Genomic DNA, 20,404 nt, shown 5'->3' on the forward strand with positions numbered 1-20,404 from the left:
TGTTTTAAGTAATATTGGAGTCACAGGAATTAAGTTTAAAATTTTACAATTATGGTACATTTGAAAAAATATATGAGGTTTTATGACTTTATTAGTGATCAATATTATTTATCAATCTTAGTTATTAAATCTACATCCATATTGCATAATGTGTACTCCTAAGCATCATCAAACAATTAATAGATTACAACTCGGAAGCTATGTGCTGATCGTTTCGCCTTTTAACTATAAGAGAGTTTTTGTTTGTTTTTATATAAGTATATAAAATGAAAGGTTTATATTTGCAATAATTAAGTATCTATTTTTTTGTTATTTAAGGACAATGTAATATGCACACTGAGACGTCAGAATACACTGATCATTGATGAAATACTGATCCGAACGATCCAGAACACAGAAGTGATTGTGAAACGCGTTGTACACGTAGTATTTGGTATATAAGGCAGAATAACATAGGCTACTTTTTATCCTGGTCATCCAATATATCCTAGGTTAGGAGAACAGGACTGTTAGCAATGGGGGCTAGAAACCTAATTGCTTGCAATATACCCTGTCAGGTCGACTTCCACGCTATGGTCCCTGGAAACCATCATGATCAATTCCCAGTTAATTTGTTATGATGAATCCAATGGCCTGATTTCATCCTTATTTATTATTCTTCACTTGTATATGGCGGTATATACCAAGAGTACAACTAGGGATAACTATTACATTTTTATATCTTAAAATAATGTCTCGGTCATCTAGACAATGTCGTAGACAGCTAGTACACATATAAATTAAATATATAAAAAAAGTGTGAGATGCATTTTATATAAAATATTATAAGGATAAGTCATGTCTACCTATTCATTAGCATTGTGCTAATGAATAGGTAGACGTAACTAATCCTTACTATATATTATAAATATGAAAGTGAGTGTTTGTTTGTTACCTTGTAGCACTTTAAGTATTTAACCAACCACTATTTGGTATTGTATGAGGTGGAGAAGCACGTAGGCTACTTTTTATCCCGGTCATTGAATAAAATTGGGTCACGCGGATGAAATCGAGGATAAAAGCTAATCAATGAATAGAGGACGATTTCTGCGATTACTAAATAAGGCGTTGAAGATGACGAGTTCCATGGATATCATAAGAGGTAATTAAGACCATTTTTTTATTGCTCCCCCCTAGGAGAGCAGCTATTTCCCGGATATTGAGTTCCAGGTTGTTTATCAATTTTATTTTCCATCCAATTTACCCACTCGATCTGTCCTGCCATTTCCTTCCATTCTTTCATTCGCCTTCCTATTTTTAATTTCTTTCGTTTGATTTTTATTCTGTTTTGACCAAGTTTTTTATTTTGTCTTTGCTTTGTATCTGCTATAAGCAGAAGGATCGCAATCCCCGGCCTGTATATTGTCTATGGCTCCTGTCCTACTGTCTACACAACTGTTTTCGGTTATCTGGGTTTTATTTATATATGGGTATATAAGTCCCTATTTTTACCTCTTATTATTCTGTTGTCGTTTTGTTTTGTATCTTTATTTAATATATTATTTATTATATTACATATGTTCTATATTACATTTATATTTTTACATTCTCTCTATGCTCTTATTGGTATTTTACATTACTTATATTATAATAATTTTTATTTGCTTACATTCCTTATGCTAAAGGGTTACTTATTCACAATAAGTCCCTAGCATTCAATCTGTTTTCCTTGTTCTTATATTTTCCATTTATATTATTACAATATTATTATATTATATTTATTCTATTATATTTAATTATTCTATACATTATTTAATACATATTAACATTCTATACATTTATTACTATTATATTTATATTTAGATCTTGAAGTTTTCGTATGTTGTCCTTAAAATTATATTCCAATATCACTGCTAGATGTCATGTTACTTTATTTTATAGATGCATTTTCCATTTCAAGTCTTTTGTTGATTAAGACCATTAAGTGGTCGAAGAATGAGCAAGCGACCTTCCTAAAACATCACCAAAGTCTAATTGCCGTTGGCAAAAAAGCCCCAATAAGGGGAGGCCTATGTTCAACAGTGGACAGTTAACAACTTATATAATGACGATGGTGACATATGTGGAACATTGTAGAGTACTTTTATCTCAATTCATGTGGGAAAGGGTATGCCAGGTACCTTTTGTCAGGTATTCTACTCGAGTAGATGATTATGGATTAACTCAAAATACTTGCAAAGTTCTTTCAGTTTTATATAATAATTTCTTTAGGGGACTTGTAGAGATGCCCCGCCGTTGAAGTGCGTCACTCATATTCAAGTTAGATCGTACTACTGCCTTTTATGCCGTGCAATACAACGCAAACCAATTGCATAATTATTAGGCTGAGTACGTGCTAATTTAGACTAGTGATGTGCTGTGATGCCCTTTTTTGGTATTCAGGTATTTTGGTGTTAGTCTAAGGACTTCAAAGTCTAAATACTTCAAGAATGCAAATACGTCAAAACCTAAAATGATACAATCATTTATATTTTGTGCTTTGTAACATTATACAGGTAATAGTTGATATTTTGTAATCTTTAAAAGAATGAGTAAAATTTTTGGAGTTGAAGACAATGTAATAGTTATAATTGATACTTACTTATTATTTTTTTAATGCGAAACATTAAAAATAATTTCAGATTTAAAGTACGTGACAAAGTTTCAAATATCATAAACGCATAAATCATACAGGATTAGTCTTGTATATTTACGTGGAACTGGTAATATGCTAACAACGTACAAGATATATGAACTTAGATGCAAACTGCCCTGCCAAGTGTCGACAAGTAGTCATTGTCAAGCTATATAGAATAGAGTATGTTTGTACCATTTATCTGTTTGGGTTCAAACTTCCTCAGGCATACAGGCTTTGATATTATATACCTTTTAATTGTTAATCAATTCTAACAAAAGTGGAAATAATTTAGTAAGTATTGCACTTTTCATGTAATATTATTAATTTAATTATGATACAGTCACATATGTCATTTGTCAAAATAAAATATAGATCAAATCGGTTTCATGGTTTAACTGGCACAAACAGATATACATATATAAATGTATTGTCCTTCATTTTATAAAGATTTATATCTTGACGCTAATCATTTAACAACCTGAAATTGAATTCATTCGTATAATAGTAATTAAAAAACAAAACTTATTATTTTTTTTAGAAAAAAAATATTGATTTCGACTGTGACAAATATAGTTACTGAATACTAAAAATTAATGGATATGATAAGAGTGATGGGATCTTATGAATTGTAAAAATCATCAAAATCGATGAAGGATATCATTTAAAAAATATTATATTTTGTAAAAAAGATTAAAAAATATATGCCCGAATCTTTGACTAAATGTATAGTCTAGTGCGTTTTATTAAAAAAGGTGTCGACTATTGGGTGCTATGTCTCTAATGCCAAAATTAATTTTTTTCTTATTTTCTTTAAGACCTGACTAGATTAAAAGTAATTGCATATTGTTATAAATAGCTATACTATCTCTAAGGCTGGCGTTTTTCGCCTTAAATATTATGTATTCTATATTATTGCATAGAAAATAAACAATACTATTACTACTTTTCTTACGGTTCTTATCTACTTCTATACAAAAAAAAAATAAAACAAAAAAAAACCACTTATAAAATACTATAAAGTGTTGCATTGTTTGTCTTTAGGATCAAATCATGATTATCCTGGCCATATTTATGTTAATATTTGGTGTCTACTTGATATACTGGACGATGTACTTCCGTCGCATGAACAAATTGACCGCATCACTACCGGAGCCTCTGACATTACCTCTTCTCGGGAGCGCTATGAACTTCATGGGAAATAGTGAGAGTGAGTGTAGTTATAGCTAATCTAATCCATATATGAATTAACGTAGTTAAAATTTACATAAATATGGATATATTCGTACAAATTTGATGATTATTATCTAGGTCATCATTGGATTTTAGTCATATTATATTATATAGATGTAGATTTAAATTTAAATCGCACCTGAATGAATTTTAGACCCTAAAATACGTTAAAAATAGCGTTTATGCGACTCCGGCACAGACAATATTACTCCGGCCAAATATAAATTCGGAGTTTCTACATGAAATCTGTGTAAAAAAGTTCAGACATTATATAGATCAGGGGTGGCTGACTTGACTAGACCCAAGATCTTTCTTTATATTATATATTATTTAAAATATTACAAATAAAATCAAGCTGGTAACTGCATATCATGGATATGTGACTCCTGTTTGCAGTTTGGCATAATGTATTGGGAAAATTCTACAGATAAAATTTAAGGTATTTAGAGCCCAAAAAAATGCATACGAGAAATGTTTAAACTCTCAAAGACTGATTCATGCAAGCAGTATTTTAAAGAACTAAACATTTTGATATTTCCATTAAAGTATATTTATAAGGTAGTAAATTTTGTGCAGTCCAATTTAGGTTTATTTAAAAATTTTACATCTTTCAGAAATAACGATAAACTGAGGCAAATGTCGCACAATACATCTATGTTCAGTAAAAAACATTTTTAGTATGGCTCCTAGGTTTTATAACAAAATATCTAAGTGAATAAAAATTATTGACGAAATAATAGAATTTAATGTGACTATGAAAAAACATTTACTGGAGAAAACATTTTATAGTATTGATTAATTTCTTAATAATAAATAAGTAAAATGTGAGAATTTTAATAGGTAATTGGTAACATCATGGCTAGTAGTTTAGTTTGGACATGCTTAGTTTAAATATAAATTAAGATGCTTATGTAATTTTTCTTTATTTGCACCTAATAAACTAAAAAACTATTAATAATAGTGGCGGTACATATAACGTTTATAATATTTTTTGAATACATGTTTTCATCTATAGTGACATTTTCTAAATTTAGTTATTAAAAGAAAGAAATTGTTGGTTATGGGGCATTTTTTTATAAAAAACTTTCGGTATACACTGGTAGAGCACTACTGAGAGATGATAGGTGAGGACGAAGTCAAGTAAGTTATGCTCTTTGTGATGAATTCCACAAGAATTCACCACGATGTTTTCCAGGGGGTATAATATATAATAAAAAAATATTGCTAGCAATAAAGCTGTACATTACTAACAATTCTTTCCTCCTCAATAATTCATTATGACAAACGATGATGGCTCATGACCTGGCTTTGTCTTTACTTATTATCACTCATTTGTACATCGATAGTGCAGGTAAGATTGTCAATTTTAATGTATTATAAAAGAGCGCAATGTGCTGTGAAAGTATATATGAAAACTGTTTAAATAAACTGCATTTTTTATTTTTTGTAGAAATGTTTCAAAATATCCAAGAATTGGTTAATTTAGCATTTCAACATAAAGGTTGTGTTAAAGTTTGGCTTGGTCCAAAATTGTATGTCGGTAAGTGAATTTTATTTTATATGTTTTATATTTATTATCGTATTGTTCTAATTTCACAAAAAAACAAGTAATTTTACTAATATATGAAAATTGTAACTGGACAATGTCTGTAAATAGAAGATATTTAAAAAAATATGTAAGAGGTTTTAATAGGAGAAATTTCTATTTCTCCAAATATGCCAAAACAATATTTTTTTGAAATTTTGTCTGCCTCTCTACCATTATTAAAAGATGTTTTTTTTAAAGATATCAATTAATTATATTTATACTAGACATTGTTGACATTTAGTGGAATTCAGAATTTATATAACATATATAGTGGTACATACATACATATAAGTGAGAATACAAAATTGGACAAAGTTAAATACATTTTGATAATAACAATAACAACAGTCTATGCTAAATTTATTAAAAATATTAAGGCGCCAAAGTCCAATTAATTATTTTACCGAAATATTCTGAGAAAAGTTGATTATTTACAAAATATTTCAGTAACTAATTAGTCTTTAAGATCAGTTAAGATAACTAATACTGTAATAAAATTTTTTATTGCAGCTATCGCTAATCCAGAAGATGCACAGGTGGTTTTAGACAATTGCTTGGATAAAGACAAAGTATATCGTTTTTTAAGACCTTGGTTAGGACACGGTCTCTTTATTGCACCAGGTAAGTGCTAATTATACTATGCAATGAACATATTTTTTACTAGACATAGTGGTAAATACATACATCATCCCTATAAATAACGAACGAACAAGTGTAATTTGCATTATAGAAGCTAGGCACTAAAAGATCACAATCAATACTTACGTATGCCGAATCACAATAAGGTTGCTTTATTTATAGAAACAATATTTTTCAAGAAAACCTTTTTGGGTGATGGATTTTATTGTTGTTCAACAAATTGATATGCAAATAAAGAAAAAGGTAATAATAATTAAATAAGTACATTAAAATAATTAACAGTAATTTATTCTAGAATTTTAATTAATTAATAAATAATTGTAATTCTTGGGAATTACAATTATTTAATTATTACACATATATTACGTGTGGTCCCGGCATAGAATAGATCACCCCTTCCTATCCCGTGGGTGTCGTAAGAGCGGACTAAGGGAGGGTGAGGAATGGGCAGTAGCGTCCCTATTAAAATATTTCTAAAGTCTGATTGCGGTTGCCGATCCGCCTGTCAAGCGTGGCAACTACTGGCAAAACTACTGGATATAAATCTCCCTTGGGGGGAGGCTTATATTCAGTAAAAGGCTTATATGATGAATATAAGATATAAAAAAAGTATTTTACAATAATATAAATAGAATAAAATTAAAAGACAGAACAATAAATTAAACAACTATTGTAGCACCGAAATAAAAAATATATGGAAAATTATATTTATATATTAAAAATCCTATTATCTATATTATCTTGAAAATTAACAGAATAAAATCATACGTTGTTACACTTCGGTATGAACTTGTACAGCAGATATCTATTAAGCATATTCTTGTTATTATTTTACAGTGGACTTATGGAAAACACATCGAAAAGTTTTGCTACCAATATTCCGTAACAAAATTGTAGAAGAATATTTGGACGTGATTAGTGAACAAGCCAACATTTTACTTGAAAGACTTGAAGAAAAGTTGGATAAAGGAAAGTTCGACGTTCTCAAATATATCACTGCGTGCACATTAGACATTGTATTTGGTAATATTTATTATCATTAAATTTTGATTCAAATGCTACTTTCAAAATTCTTACCATTTGAAGATATATAGGTATGTATTTCTATCTTTCTAAATTGAGGACAAGTGGAATTTACGTTGACTTTTTGAAAACATAATTACATTTATATAAAATAAGGATGAAGGTGATATCAAAGGGACGTATGCTTGTATGCCACCTTCGTAGTATAAAAAAAAAAAATATTTAGGTATAAAGAATTAAATTATCTTGTGATTTTAACAGAGACAGCGATGGGTGAGCGCATGGACGTCCAGCACAAACCAGATACACCCTATCTACAAGCGCGGGAAACAGTGATTACAATAATAAATAAGAGGTTATTCAAAGTGTGGCTACAGCCGGACTGCCTCTTCAACCTTACTTCGTATGCCAAGCAACAGAAAGACAATATTGACCTCACGCATAAGTTCACTGACGAGGTATTCATCTACGCATTTACACGTTTATTTATCTAATATTGTTTAACATTGGATCCGTCTTCTCATTGCGCAATTGGTTAAGTAAATAACTGGGTACTATAACACAATCTTTGTACTAACTTAAAAGGTAACAATTTTTATATTCAAATTAAAGTATTTTCTATTTTACCTCGCAAATGTTTTTTTTATGTACTTTTTTTGTTTATAATTATTGGAATAGTACAAGCATGTACAACTAAATAAGAAAAAATTGCCAGAATCTCAGCTGATTTTCGAAACGGAACAAAATCAAAATCTTAACAAAATAAGTCTCTTAAACGGCTTTTAGAGAGATATGTGATTTAATGAATTATAAAAAATATGAAATTTAACTTATTTTAATCACTGTAATCTATGTAGGTGTTTAAGAATTTCAGTTAGGTGAAAGACACCCCCCATGCGTTTCCATTCCTGAGGACTCAGGTGTTATTCCTCTGTACCTTGTAAATTCACTGCCATATCCAACCTTTCAAACCGAAACACAGCCATGCAAATACAACTGCTTCATGGTAGTAACTGTATTAATAATATCATTTTTGTTTGTTTTTTGATCAGGTAGTCCAGAAAAAACGTTTCGAATATGAAAAGAAAATTAACAAGGAATCTCATGTGCAGTCGTCAGGTATTTATTAGCTTTTAATACATTCTTACTATGGTTGTATTACTTTATAATGTCAGTTACTGCCGATGAAATATTGTATTGTAAAACAGAAGTTGTAAAAAAAACCGAAGTAGCTTTATAAAAACAAAGATATATAAAATATATCTAATAGTAGATAATCAACATATCACCATAGTGTGGCATACGGAAAAATACTTATTACGTTAGTTCCATGTAAAGTTTTTATACAACTCATGAAATTAATTTACACCATACAATATGTCTATAAAAAGGATTTTAGGTCTGTATGAATAATAAGTTAGAGACATTAGCTACACAATTAGATCATTTTATGTAACTGTCTAATTTCCAATTAAATAAATTTTGATAAATACATTTTATCCCTACAACTTCGTTCGCGATGCAAGGATATTTTGATTTACCTGGAAATAAGTAGCCTATGTCCTTCTCTGTCCTAAATATTACACATACCTTTTTCAAATTTTATATAAATTCAATAAGGAGAATAAAATGATTAATTGTAAAATAAAACTCATATTTATACTTGAAATATTAAAAAGGATACGAGTATTTTATCATCATCATTATCATCTTTCTGCCCTTATCCGAATTATTTGGGGTCGGTTTGTATTAATCCTATTAATTAATATATTCTGAATGTGAAAATTTGTAACGTTGGATGGACGGATTGATGAATGTTTGTTACTCTTTCACGTAAAAAGTACTCAACGGATTTGAATGAAATTTGGTATACTGATAAGTTATATCCTAACTTAATACAAAGGGTACTTTATATATTTATTCACGTCGTTGAAGCCGCGGGATACTGTTAGTTATTAATAAGGATATTTATTTATTAGAATAGAGATTATAATTAGACCTCGATCATAAAAAATATCCAGGGTTAGTATAAATATCCTATGGCTCGACATTCAGAGAATATCGAAGCACTTATCATTTATTACATAACTATCTATTGTGATTTTAGTACAAATAAGATATCAACGTCTAATAATAAACAATTTCTGAATACGCGTGTTTTATGTTAATAGTAGCCGATAAGTAGGTAAATATCAAGATGATCCAAACGTCGGTGCAAATTTTGATGTTATCAAATAAAAATAAAATCTAAATTAGATCGAATTGACGTCAAATATAAGGTAAGGTCCATTGGACTTTTTTTTTTGATGTAATCACGATTTTATCCCAATTTGATTATGTCAAAGTTACCCCGACATTCTGTGTTGAATCTGTACAGTCTTATTCAATAAACCTTAATGAAAACGTAATCAAGTTTTGTCGCAGAAACATTCTCTAAATGAAATTAGTAAAAAACTCTAAACATTCAATAAAGTAATCGATTTTTAATTTGTAATATTATTGGACATTGTCTTGTAGTAAATTATATGTTTATTTACATTTTTATTTAGTTCTATTGAAGTAGACTATTGTTGCAAATTATCACTTAGATATATAATAAATTTTGCGCACTTACATATAATCATTTACGTTTTACAATCTTTGAACTATCAAAATTAAATTAATCTATATAGAAATAAATTGTCGAGCCAATATTTTCAAATGATTTATATTACTACTAGCGACCCGCCTTGGCTTCGCATAGATGCAATGCTGATACTAAATATATCTACTTAATACAGAATGTCCTTATAAACAACGTTTACAACTTTTTTGTCATTACACAATACAAACATGATAAAGTGAGTGCTAGCGTAATATGCATGTATTATACATATAAACCTTTCTCTTGAATCACTCTATTTATTAAAAAAACCTCTTGAAAATTCGTTGCGTAATTTTAAAGATATAAGCATACATAGGGACGGACAGACAGCGACAGCGACTTTGTTTTATACTATGTAGTGATGATTGTGATGATGATGATGATGATGATGATTAAACTGTAACTTTAAGTATCTATAAAACAAAGTTAAAACAATAATATTGGAGTTTAACCAAAAATGATCTAAAATAAAGGTAAACTTCAAGCGGTCCTGGATTTACTGTTCAATCGAGAGATAGAGTTTACCAACGAAGAACTGCGTGAGCACATAGACTCTATCACCATTGCTGGCAATGACACTACAGCGCTGGTCATCGCGTACACTTTGGTATTGTTAGGTGTTCATCAAGACGCACAGCAGAGAGTACTGCAGGAGTGAGTTACTTAACTATTTTTATTTATTTAATTGAATGGCCATTAAAACATTAATTGTGATTACAACTTTTATCTCATGTAAATATTTTAGGTTGACGTAATTACTGGCTGTCATTGCATGTATTAATTATTACATTAATTATAATTTAAGTTTTAATTAATCAACATAAAAAGATGACTTGCTCATATATAAGTAAATTTGTAGATGACAAAAATTCGTATTACCGTAGACCTACTACGGTATGTGCTTATTACGATGTTCCAAATTTAATTCCCGATAGGACTAATTAAGTTTTCTAAAATGCCTTAGATTTAAGTATTTAAAAATTATATCTGTGGATATTCTTTCATTGTTTGATTTTATGATATAGTACTGAGTATCATAGCTCGAGCATTACGTGATTGGTGTAATTGTGACTTACATAATTGTAATACTACGTTGATATTGTAAATATTTTACTGAACTAGGTGCTATTTTGCTGAAGTCCATATTATTGGTTATTTGCTTACAATTAATTTGTTTAATTCCGCTACTATCAGTATACGAATGCCATCGCGCACACACTTGAGGAATGACTACTATTATTAATTCCAGAAGTTCTACAACCTTCCATATCAGCCATCAATTTCCGACTGCCATTTTGTCCAAGCACATTTTGCGACACGTGTTTAATTTCTTGACGAGGCATCTTCAAGAAATTAGTAGATCGCTGCTCGGAACCTAGTGTTAACTGTTTGGGACCATAAACTGCGAAAATTTTACAGTTTGGGTGCCGCAAACCATGTGTGGACGAAATGGCAATCGGAGATTGATGGCTAATTTGCCAAGTTGTAGAACTTCTGGTAATAATGATATTAGTGAATCTTCGAGTGTTGGCAGTCACACATATATACTAAGGGTAGCGGAATAAAACTAATTAATTCCATTGAAACAACCAATGAACAACCAACATTTACGGTAGCTATATTTGTTTTGTAACTAATAAATAAACTGAATTGATGGTTTAATAAACATACAGACAATCTCCTAGGATAATACAAAATACTTTTCCACGCAATTGTAGTTACTGGATGTAGCTAGTAATGAAATATAACTTAATTATAAAGAACGGTTACAAATTATTTAAAAAAAAAATGTTATGTTAATATTTCCTTAACGTCTTCAGACAAGAGGCGATCTTCGACAAATCGAAACGAGGAGCCAACAGAGAAGATCTTCAAAGAATGAGCTACTTGGAGCGAGTTGTGAAGGAGAGCATGAGACTCTATGCAGTGGTCCCGATTATAGCTCGTAATATTCACGAAGATATTTACCTTCGTAAGTTTTTGTATTTTACTTTAATGCTACAATTTACTTACGTAAGTGTCAGATGTATAAAATTTACACCTAGTTGTATTATCTGTCAGTTGATTATGTCTCACCATTCATGCTAATTACTAAGAGCATACAGGTAATGCAAAAAGTGCCTATAAAAAGCAAAAACGAATTAAATATTCTATTTCAAAAGAAGTTAATCAAAATATAAACAAACAATTTGATTCGAGTACTTATAAGATGGCTACTACCTCGAAAAAGATTTTCAAGTGACAACTTCATACAGGCATACGCAATACAGGAAAAATTTCAATCAATGAATTGACGAAAGCCTATAGCGAAGCCTATTCAGCAATGGACCTGAATAGTTACAATCATGACGATAAGGATGATGATACTTTTTAACTTAATTTAGGCGAAACAAAGCGGCAGGTTACGGATTATAAGGATATTTACTGAAACATATTCATTCTTAAATACTAAAGTCCACTTTGAAATCGCGCAATTTTATTTACAAAGGTTGTCAGAATGACCACATGATAATTATCTGATGTGTGACCAAGTGATTACCGTGTGTTAGCAAAACATTTGCTTAGATGTCGTCAATCCAAGGTCAAATCTTACAAGTATCTGTAAGTACCTGTATACCTTCGGCCTAGTATGCGAAAATTTTAGATAGGCAATTTCTAACAACTTTATTAGAATCTATTATTGATTCCAATTAATCTTTAAAAAAAAGTAACCTTTTCATATGAAAATATTAGATGTTTATATGAAATAGACAATATTTTCACTAAGAGTCTCGCACTTTGTTATATGGACGCATCTTGGTTAGGTAGCCAGCGTATATATTTGGATTATACCACAATAGTAGTAGTCATTTAAATTGAATTTTATTTTGCCTAAATTTTGATGGTAACTTATCCTAAAATTTGCGCTTCGACAATTTTATATTAAGCATCTCACAAAATACAACAACAAATATTTTCTGAATGTATCTACATGTATGTACGTAGGCGACTTTATATAAAATATTTAATTGTATTATCAAAGTTTATTTTATTTTTCTTTTAAACGACTTCAAAAAGAAGGATATTTTCAAGTCTAATATTTTTTAGTCACATATTGATTTTCTTATAATTGAAGTCATTCTTATGTCGTAAAGTAATATCTTAATTATATTATCAGTTGGCTGAATTTTCCATTTTTTACACTAAAGATCGACTTTTTTTACATAATTAATCTAAATTACCAGTGGCCTTCATTTTCCACTTTTTACATTAAAAATCGGCTTCATTTTTAATATAATTAAGGTAATAAAAATTATTAAAATCGGAAATCACAAATTAGAGAGCAAATTCTCCCTCTTAGCTCCACACTGTTCTGTGATTGTTATCAAGAATACTTTTGGAAATGAAAAGATACCTTAACGTGAAAGTTGTGACATTGTAATAACTATTATACTCGTATTTCAAATTTATTTCTTTTTTTTTATGTATAAATATCACAAATTAAAATAATTGCTTTAATATTTATGTAGCGGTGTGTGAGACAACATTACCAGCTGGAACTGGAGCAGTGATAGGTGCGTTCGCTATGCACCGATCAGAGGCAGTATGGGGGCCCACTGCTAACGAGTTCGACCCTGATCGTTTTCTCCCAGAGCGATCAGTTGGACGACATCCCGCGGCGTTCATACCGTTCAGTTATGGGTCAAGAAACTGTATAGGTAAGAGTTACATACGAATATTTCATAATATTTATATAACATTTAATTAACCTGTATGAGTGTTTTATTTAACACGAATTGGCAAAGTTTAAGTTGTATGTCAAAAAGACGAGTAATCACAAAGTTGTCTGCGATTACGTTCCTTTGGTACCGTTGGTGTACCTGTCGCTGATCAGCTGCGCCTATATCGCTTTAAAGAATATCATTAGGACAGTGTTTTTTTGATTTTGTTGAACATCGTAGTCCGCAGTTATCTTGTGTATCAATGTATTTTGTATTTAATGTAACTACCGGTTTGATGAACGTATAATTTGATTAAGAAAGTTCGATTAGTTTCGAAACCATCCAGGAATCTAGTCTTGAGCAGCTGTGACGCGAGCGTAAGTTTGACCAAATTACACGTTAGATAAACCAGTAGTTATTACATTAAAATGTAATGTATACTTACTAAACTTTTAACAATAAAAGTGCATTTCGTAGTTCATAATGATGCTCTATTGGCGATGTTCACAACTTTCCCTCAAGTGAATTTGTTTAAGTTCCATAAACAATAGAAAAATATTGATTTAAATAACATTGGGCCCTTTTATTCTATGAATAACGAAGAAATGATGGTTATAATACTTACTAATATAATAAATGTCAAAGTGAGTTTGTTTGTTTGTTTGTTTATTATGCCTCTTGACGTTTCAAACAATCGTCATTTTGAATGATTTTGAAACAAATTTTGAATGAAGAAGTACATTTATTCTAATCAATTCATATTTCCTAGTCATGTGAACGAAATCCGGGTAAAAACTAGTGATTCTATAAATAATAACGATAATGTAAGTGTGAATACCGAGATTTTTCCATAGTAGAGGAACATTGTATTATTTGTATGGTATGGAATGTGCTTATGTTTATGTGACTTATTTGCTTTATAAATAGGTACTTATTTTACTATGGTGCGATCTTGTCACTGTGATAATGATCTTGTGTATATAGACATAAAAAATTTCAACTACTTTTTATAATACTCATTTGTTTGAAAAGAGTACAACCGAGGTCATTACCAGTTCTTCTCAGTTAAAACGACTCCTTAAGTTGACAGAAAAAAATAATATAAATAAAAGTACTGAGTTATTACATATGTATTTACCTAACATACTTAGTTTACAACAAAGTTACTCTGAAATTCTTTCCAGGTCGTAATTTCGGTATGATGATAATAAAGAGCATATTATCGACTGTGCTGAGATCATATCAAATCGAAGCGCAACCAATCAATAAACTTAAAATGGAAATGCTATTGTTTCCCACAGAAGGTCATCAAATTAAAATTTCAAAAAGATAAATCTTGTTTTAAATATTGTTTATAATAAAAACTTATTTCATGTTATGAATAAAATATGTAATTAAATTTATGTTATTATTTTTAATTTCTACTTCCAGTATAATGTTGACATCATGAAAGCTTATGTACGAGTAACTCTTCCTATGTTGTCGAACCTGAATTCTAGGAGGTTATCTCCATTAATTGCATAGACACACTAACGCAACACGTATTCCTCCCCATTAATAGCACTGCTGTTGGTAGCAGAAAAATAACTTACTAGCGATATCGAACATTTAAGTTGTAGGAAAGATTTTGCCTCACTTTGCGTGTTCTACTGCTTGTACAATGGACTGTACTCAGAGGAATTGTTCGATATGATGTCACTTTCTACCATCGTATAGCTCGACAGTGACAGGGAGTTCAGCCCCGTACTTTAGAGCCTAGATGGTCGCGTACAGTGCGATTTCAGAGATGTTTTCTCCCACAAACGTTCAGGCTACAGATGAGTTCATTCTGTCGAGATTTTTTCAAAAGACTACAGTATGGAAGTACAAGAAAAGGAGTAAAGAGTTTTCTTTAGGGTTGCAACACGCACACAGAAAAATAGAAAAAATATTTGAACAATCTTACAGAAAAGTGAAAAAATTAGGATTAAAAAAAGGGAAGATTTAGTCTCATTTATTGATACGTTCGTGCGAAGACGGAGCGGGCAGATAACTAGTTGATATAATGATTGAATATTGAAATATATAGAGTAATAGAATTACACCTTTTGATACGCCTATTATAATAAACTCATAGAAAAAAATATTAGATTTGGTGTTTTCATTTATTGAATATTCTCATCGATTCTTAAGAAATAAATTTTTATTCAAATTAAAAATTAGAGTAACTAATTATTTTGGGGGGAAAGGGATTGTTAGTAATGGAGACTGAGAATCCCATTGCTAGCAATATACCCAACCAGGTCGACCTCCTCGCGGTTTTCCCTGGAAACTATCATGGTTAATTCCTGATGAATTCATCATGATAGGCTAACTGGCCTGTTTTCATTCTCATCTATCACCCTTCACTGGTGCTCCGCTAGTGTATCCCGTTTGCGCAGGCGGGGTTACCATACCATTTTTATCTATAAAAAAAAACTAATTATTTTAATACACGTAGGTACACTATGTACTATCAATCGAATGCGGGCGAATTTTTTATTATCTTTATCACCTATTCTGTTGCGTAAGTAAAATTAGATAAAAAATGTATACCTGGTTACCTACTTGGGCAAATATTAAAATTATGTAGGAACTTTATTGAACAACTTATAGACCCACTGTCAATACTGTGTTCATTTGCTTTATTTGTTTACTTATTTGCTTGGGTGGGCAGTAAAATGTGTTGTTTAAATTGTGTTTTTTAACCTGACGTCAATCAAGAATGAATAGATACATAAAACGTTATACTACTATGATCCTAACTTAACGTATAGGCTAGTTTATGATATATACTTTATATACTGATTCACACAGGCAAAGCCGCGAAAACAGTTAGTTTATAATATATATTGAAGCTGACATATTTATTTAAGGCAGATATCAATACAATATTATGATAACAATGAGTTGGTTTGAAAAAGCAACTTGAATCTGTCAAAAATAAGAAATTTATCCTCACTAATATTATACTCGTAAATATTAATATGAATTTATTATCTCTTGGCGCCTTAACGGCTTAACAAATCATGAAATTCGGTATACACCTACTATATGAGATGGAGAAGGACATAGGCTACACTTTGTGGCATAACAACTAGTTATAAATAAAGCAGTATCATCTGTTTGGATTTATATGTTTATGTTTGATAAGTATGTGCCTCCTTAATTCTAAGGATCGAATTTGAAATTACCAAATAAAAATAAGCTGATGGCTTATTCGATTGGAAAGTGGTAATGTATTATAGTGGACATCACAGAATATTCCGTGGTGCCCATGGTATACCTTAGTCTTTGCCAATCCTTTTTAATGGATGATAATGGTAATCCCGCCTGCTCTATCGGTATACACTGATAGCGCATTAATAAGGAATGATATTGGTGAAGATGAGAGCAGGTCAGTTGGCCCATCGTGATCGCGTGAGGACCATATGATCGAGGTCGACTTGATAGGGTACGTTGCAAGCAATACGGCAAAGCAATAATCCATCCCTTCCACCTCGAGGGACTCTGGTATTAAGCCTTCACACTTTGTCCACTGCCATATTTTACGGTAGAAACAAAGGTGGGACTAAAATACACATGTATAAATTATTCGTCTTCTACTTAACAACCTGATATGTTGATCAGGGTCTGTTTGACCATTGAATGGGAGTTAAACACTATCACAATATTATCACAACAGCTTATTATTAAAAAGTATCGCATGCTAATATAGATTTTAGGAATTAAACATTTATGTTTACAAGTGAAAACAAATTTAAATTGGTTTAATTCTCAGTATTCAAATCTGTAAAATTATTATTAATAAAAAAAAACTCAGCAAGTGACATTTTCGAGACTTGACAACTGTTATTGACAGACGAAAAGGCGGGAAACTCGAATAAGAACAAGCGGGTTTTTTAAATTTTTTTTTATTAATTTATTAAAACTATCTCTATCAATTCTTATTATTGAATAAAATATTATATTTTCACTAAATTCAGCGACAGTAATATAATTAGCATTCATGGGGAAGCGCAGTTGTAGAAAAAGGAAAAAAAAAGATGACGATTCAGGTGATGTAGACCATGAACCTTGTAATGACAAGGATATATATTCGGAAGATACTTCTACTGACTCAGAATCTGAAATTGATAAGGCCGATAAGTATAAACCTTACTACGTCACAGATTATATTAGAAGATATCCCGAGGAATCCCCTGGGACAGAATTTGTTGTCTTTGTAGAATCCTCAGATAGTCAGAAAACCATTGGATCCAGAGACTTGCTCTCACTCTCCTCCTGTTTAAAACGATTTAATAAAGGGGTAACTTATCTTAGATCTATAAATAAATTCAAAATCGGAGTATACTTTCAAAAGCCAGACTTAGCCAATGCTTTTTTAAATAATAAAACTTTTTTAAATGACTACCATTTTAAGGCCAGTATTCCTGCTTCTTCAACAGAAGTTACAGGCGTTATTAGAAATGTACCTACAAATATATCTAAAAAAAAAATATATACTATGATATCGAGTTCTAAGAAAATTATTGCTATTAAAAGAATTTTAAGAAAAAATACCTTGACTCATGGATATGTGTTACAGCCAACTCTAACCGTGACAATTACTTTTGCTGCATCTGTATTACCTGAATATCTGGATATTGGAGGTTGGCGCCACAATGTCACTCCATATATACCACCAGTTAAACAATGCTACCGGTGCTTGAGGTATGGACATTTAGCTAAATTCTGTAAGAATTCTGAGCGTTGCAGCATCTGCAAAGGTGAGCATAATTATAAAACTTGTACAACTGGAATGGAAAACGCTATTTGTGTACACTGCAATGGAAATCACACAAGTGTATCACCGCAATGCCCTGTTAAACAAAAGAAAATTGCTGAAAATAGATCTAAATTCAGACCTGCTTCTTTTGGAGATATACTTAGCACTGAAATATTTCCTAAACTGGGTAACAAACCTAAAAAAAATGTAGACCTAATTTCAATTCTAAATTCTGATAACAAGAGTTTATCACTTTTAATAGAAAGCATAATCAAACTTATTTCACTACATAACACAAAGAACACATCTATTAACACTAAAAGTGTTTTGAATGTGTTATATGATACTTTTGGTAATAGACCTATTTCACAAAATTCAATCGAGACCAATTAACTATCATACAGTGGAACGCTCAGAGCCTACTGAGCAATCGACATATTTTTACACAATTTTTAAATGAACATCATATTCACATTGCTCTCATCTCAGAAACTTGGCTAAAACCACATTACAAATTAAAAATTAAAGATTATTGTATAGAACGAAATGATTGTGGTAATAACCACAATGGAGTAGCGATTATTATACATAATAGTATTAGATATAAAAAACTTCACTCTTTTTTCGACAATTCTTTGCAAACTATAGCTATTAGTATTGAAGTTAATAATTCTTGGTATTCAGTTGCCAGTATTTACTGTCCTACCAATAGTACACCTAGTTTTACTAAAGCCAAATTTAAGTTCTTTTTGGAGTCTCTTCCTAAACCCACTATCATATCTGGAGATTTAAATGCACATCATACTATGTGGGGTTGTACCTCCACTAATACAAGAGGTAAAGACATTCTTGATTGTTTAGATGAATGTAATTTGGTACTATTAAATGATAAGCAAGTTACTACTGTTGGCTCTCATATTTGGAGACCCAATGGCCTTGATTTAACTATGGTATCCCCATCCATATCATTAAAATGCGAGTGGTCGGTTCATGATGATCCGTTAGGAAGTTATCACCTGCCGACTTTTACTAAAATAAACACAAAGAACTCTTCATCAACTCCGTCAGGTGAACAACATGCTCCTATAGATGAAGTTAATAAACTTTTGTTAAATCGTATAAACCTACGTCTCGTTAATTGGGATCTTTATTCTGAAACTGTAAATCAATTACTTTTGGATTTCGAGTATGATGTCAATGAACCCTTAAACAATTACAATAGGTTCTGTAAAATTATTTTGACAGCTGTGGAACGTTCCGTTCCACGTAGGAACTTATCAAATAGCGGTGCAAATACTTCAAAGAGGCACAAACATATTGCAGTACCTTGGTGGAATAACAGGTGTGCGACAGCTGTCAATGATAGTAAAGCGGCTTACCTTAGGTTTAAACAAAATCCAACTCTCGATAATTACATAAATTTTAAAAGAGTTCAAGCTGTTAAAAAGTTAGTAATTAAGCAAGTAAGACAACAGGGGTGGCAGGAATTTTGTTCCAAATTTAATAGATTAACACCAATTTCCACTGTTTGGCAAAATATGAGAAAACTAAATTCAAAACATCGTCAAAATCATTTTAAAGATATATCATGGGTCAATGATTTTTTACGCAAATATACTCCTGATTTTGTACACTCACCTTTTGATGACAAACAGTTTAATTCTGTTAATTCATGCCCAAAATTTCTCACTGACCCATTCTCAATTGATGAAATATCCAGTGCAGTAAAATCTAGAAAAGATACAGCTAGTGGCCTTGATCGCTTAACATACAATATGTTTCGATTGCTGAATAAAATAAACCTTACTAAACTCTTACAAATTTTTAACGATTTATGGAAGGACTGTATTATCCCACCAGAATGGAAAATGGATTGTTTGATTCCAGTAATTAAACCCGGTAAAGATCCTACAAATTTCGACTCCTATAGACCTATAACATTGACGTCCTGTGCAGGCAAATTATTCGAACAATTAATTAAACAGCGTTTAGAGTTCTTTATTGAAAGTAATAGTATATTACCATCGAATCAATTTGGTTTTCGCCGTGGATATTCAGCGCGCGAAAGTTTAGCGAACTTCTATGTCGACCTTAGTACTGCTTTGAATAACGATGAATATGTTCTATCTGTTTTTTT

The 20,404-nt window shown here is 30.8% G+C and overlaps 1 protein-coding gene across 2 annotated transcripts; it reads left to right on the plus strand.

Annotated features, from left to right (window-relative positions):
• The first annotated feature begins 943 nt into the window (after positions 1 to 943).
• On the plus strand, positions 944 to 14,878 carry LOC113516305 (cytochrome P450 4c3-like). 2 transcript variants are annotated; one of them, XM_052901041.1, is made up of 12 exons: positions 946 to 1,141; positions 2,661 to 2,947; positions 3,698 to 3,863; positions 5,337 to 5,426; positions 5,985 to 6,095; positions 6,951 to 7,136; positions 7,398 to 7,594; positions 8,189 to 8,255; positions 10,254 to 10,434; positions 11,601 to 11,752; positions 13,290 to 13,478; positions 14,666 to 14,878. In XM_052901041.1, the coding sequence occupies exons 3-12, from the start codon at positions 3,707 to 3,709 to the stop codon at positions 14,812 to 14,814; spliced, it is 1,479 nt and encodes a 492-aa protein (XP_052757001.1). In that variant the 5' UTR covers positions 946 to 1,141; positions 2,661 to 2,947; positions 3,698 to 3,706; the 3' UTR covers positions 14,815 to 14,878. The 2 variants fall into 2 exon arrangements, with proteins under 2 accessions (XP_026756521.2, XP_052757001.1); XM_026900720.3 differs by lacking the exon at positions 2,661 to 2,947 and having other exon boundaries at positions 944 to 1,141.
• The last annotated feature ends 5,526 nt before the right edge of the window (positions 14,879 to 20,404 follow it).

Source organism: Galleria mellonella, unplaced genomic scaffold (genome assembly GCF_026898425.1).
Source record: "Galleria mellonella isolate WM207_F2 unplaced genomic scaffold, CSIRO_AGI_GalMel_v1 utg74, whole genome shotgun sequence".
Taxonomy (NCBI): domain Eukaryota; kingdom Metazoa; phylum Arthropoda; class Insecta; order Lepidoptera; family Pyralidae; genus Galleria; species Galleria mellonella.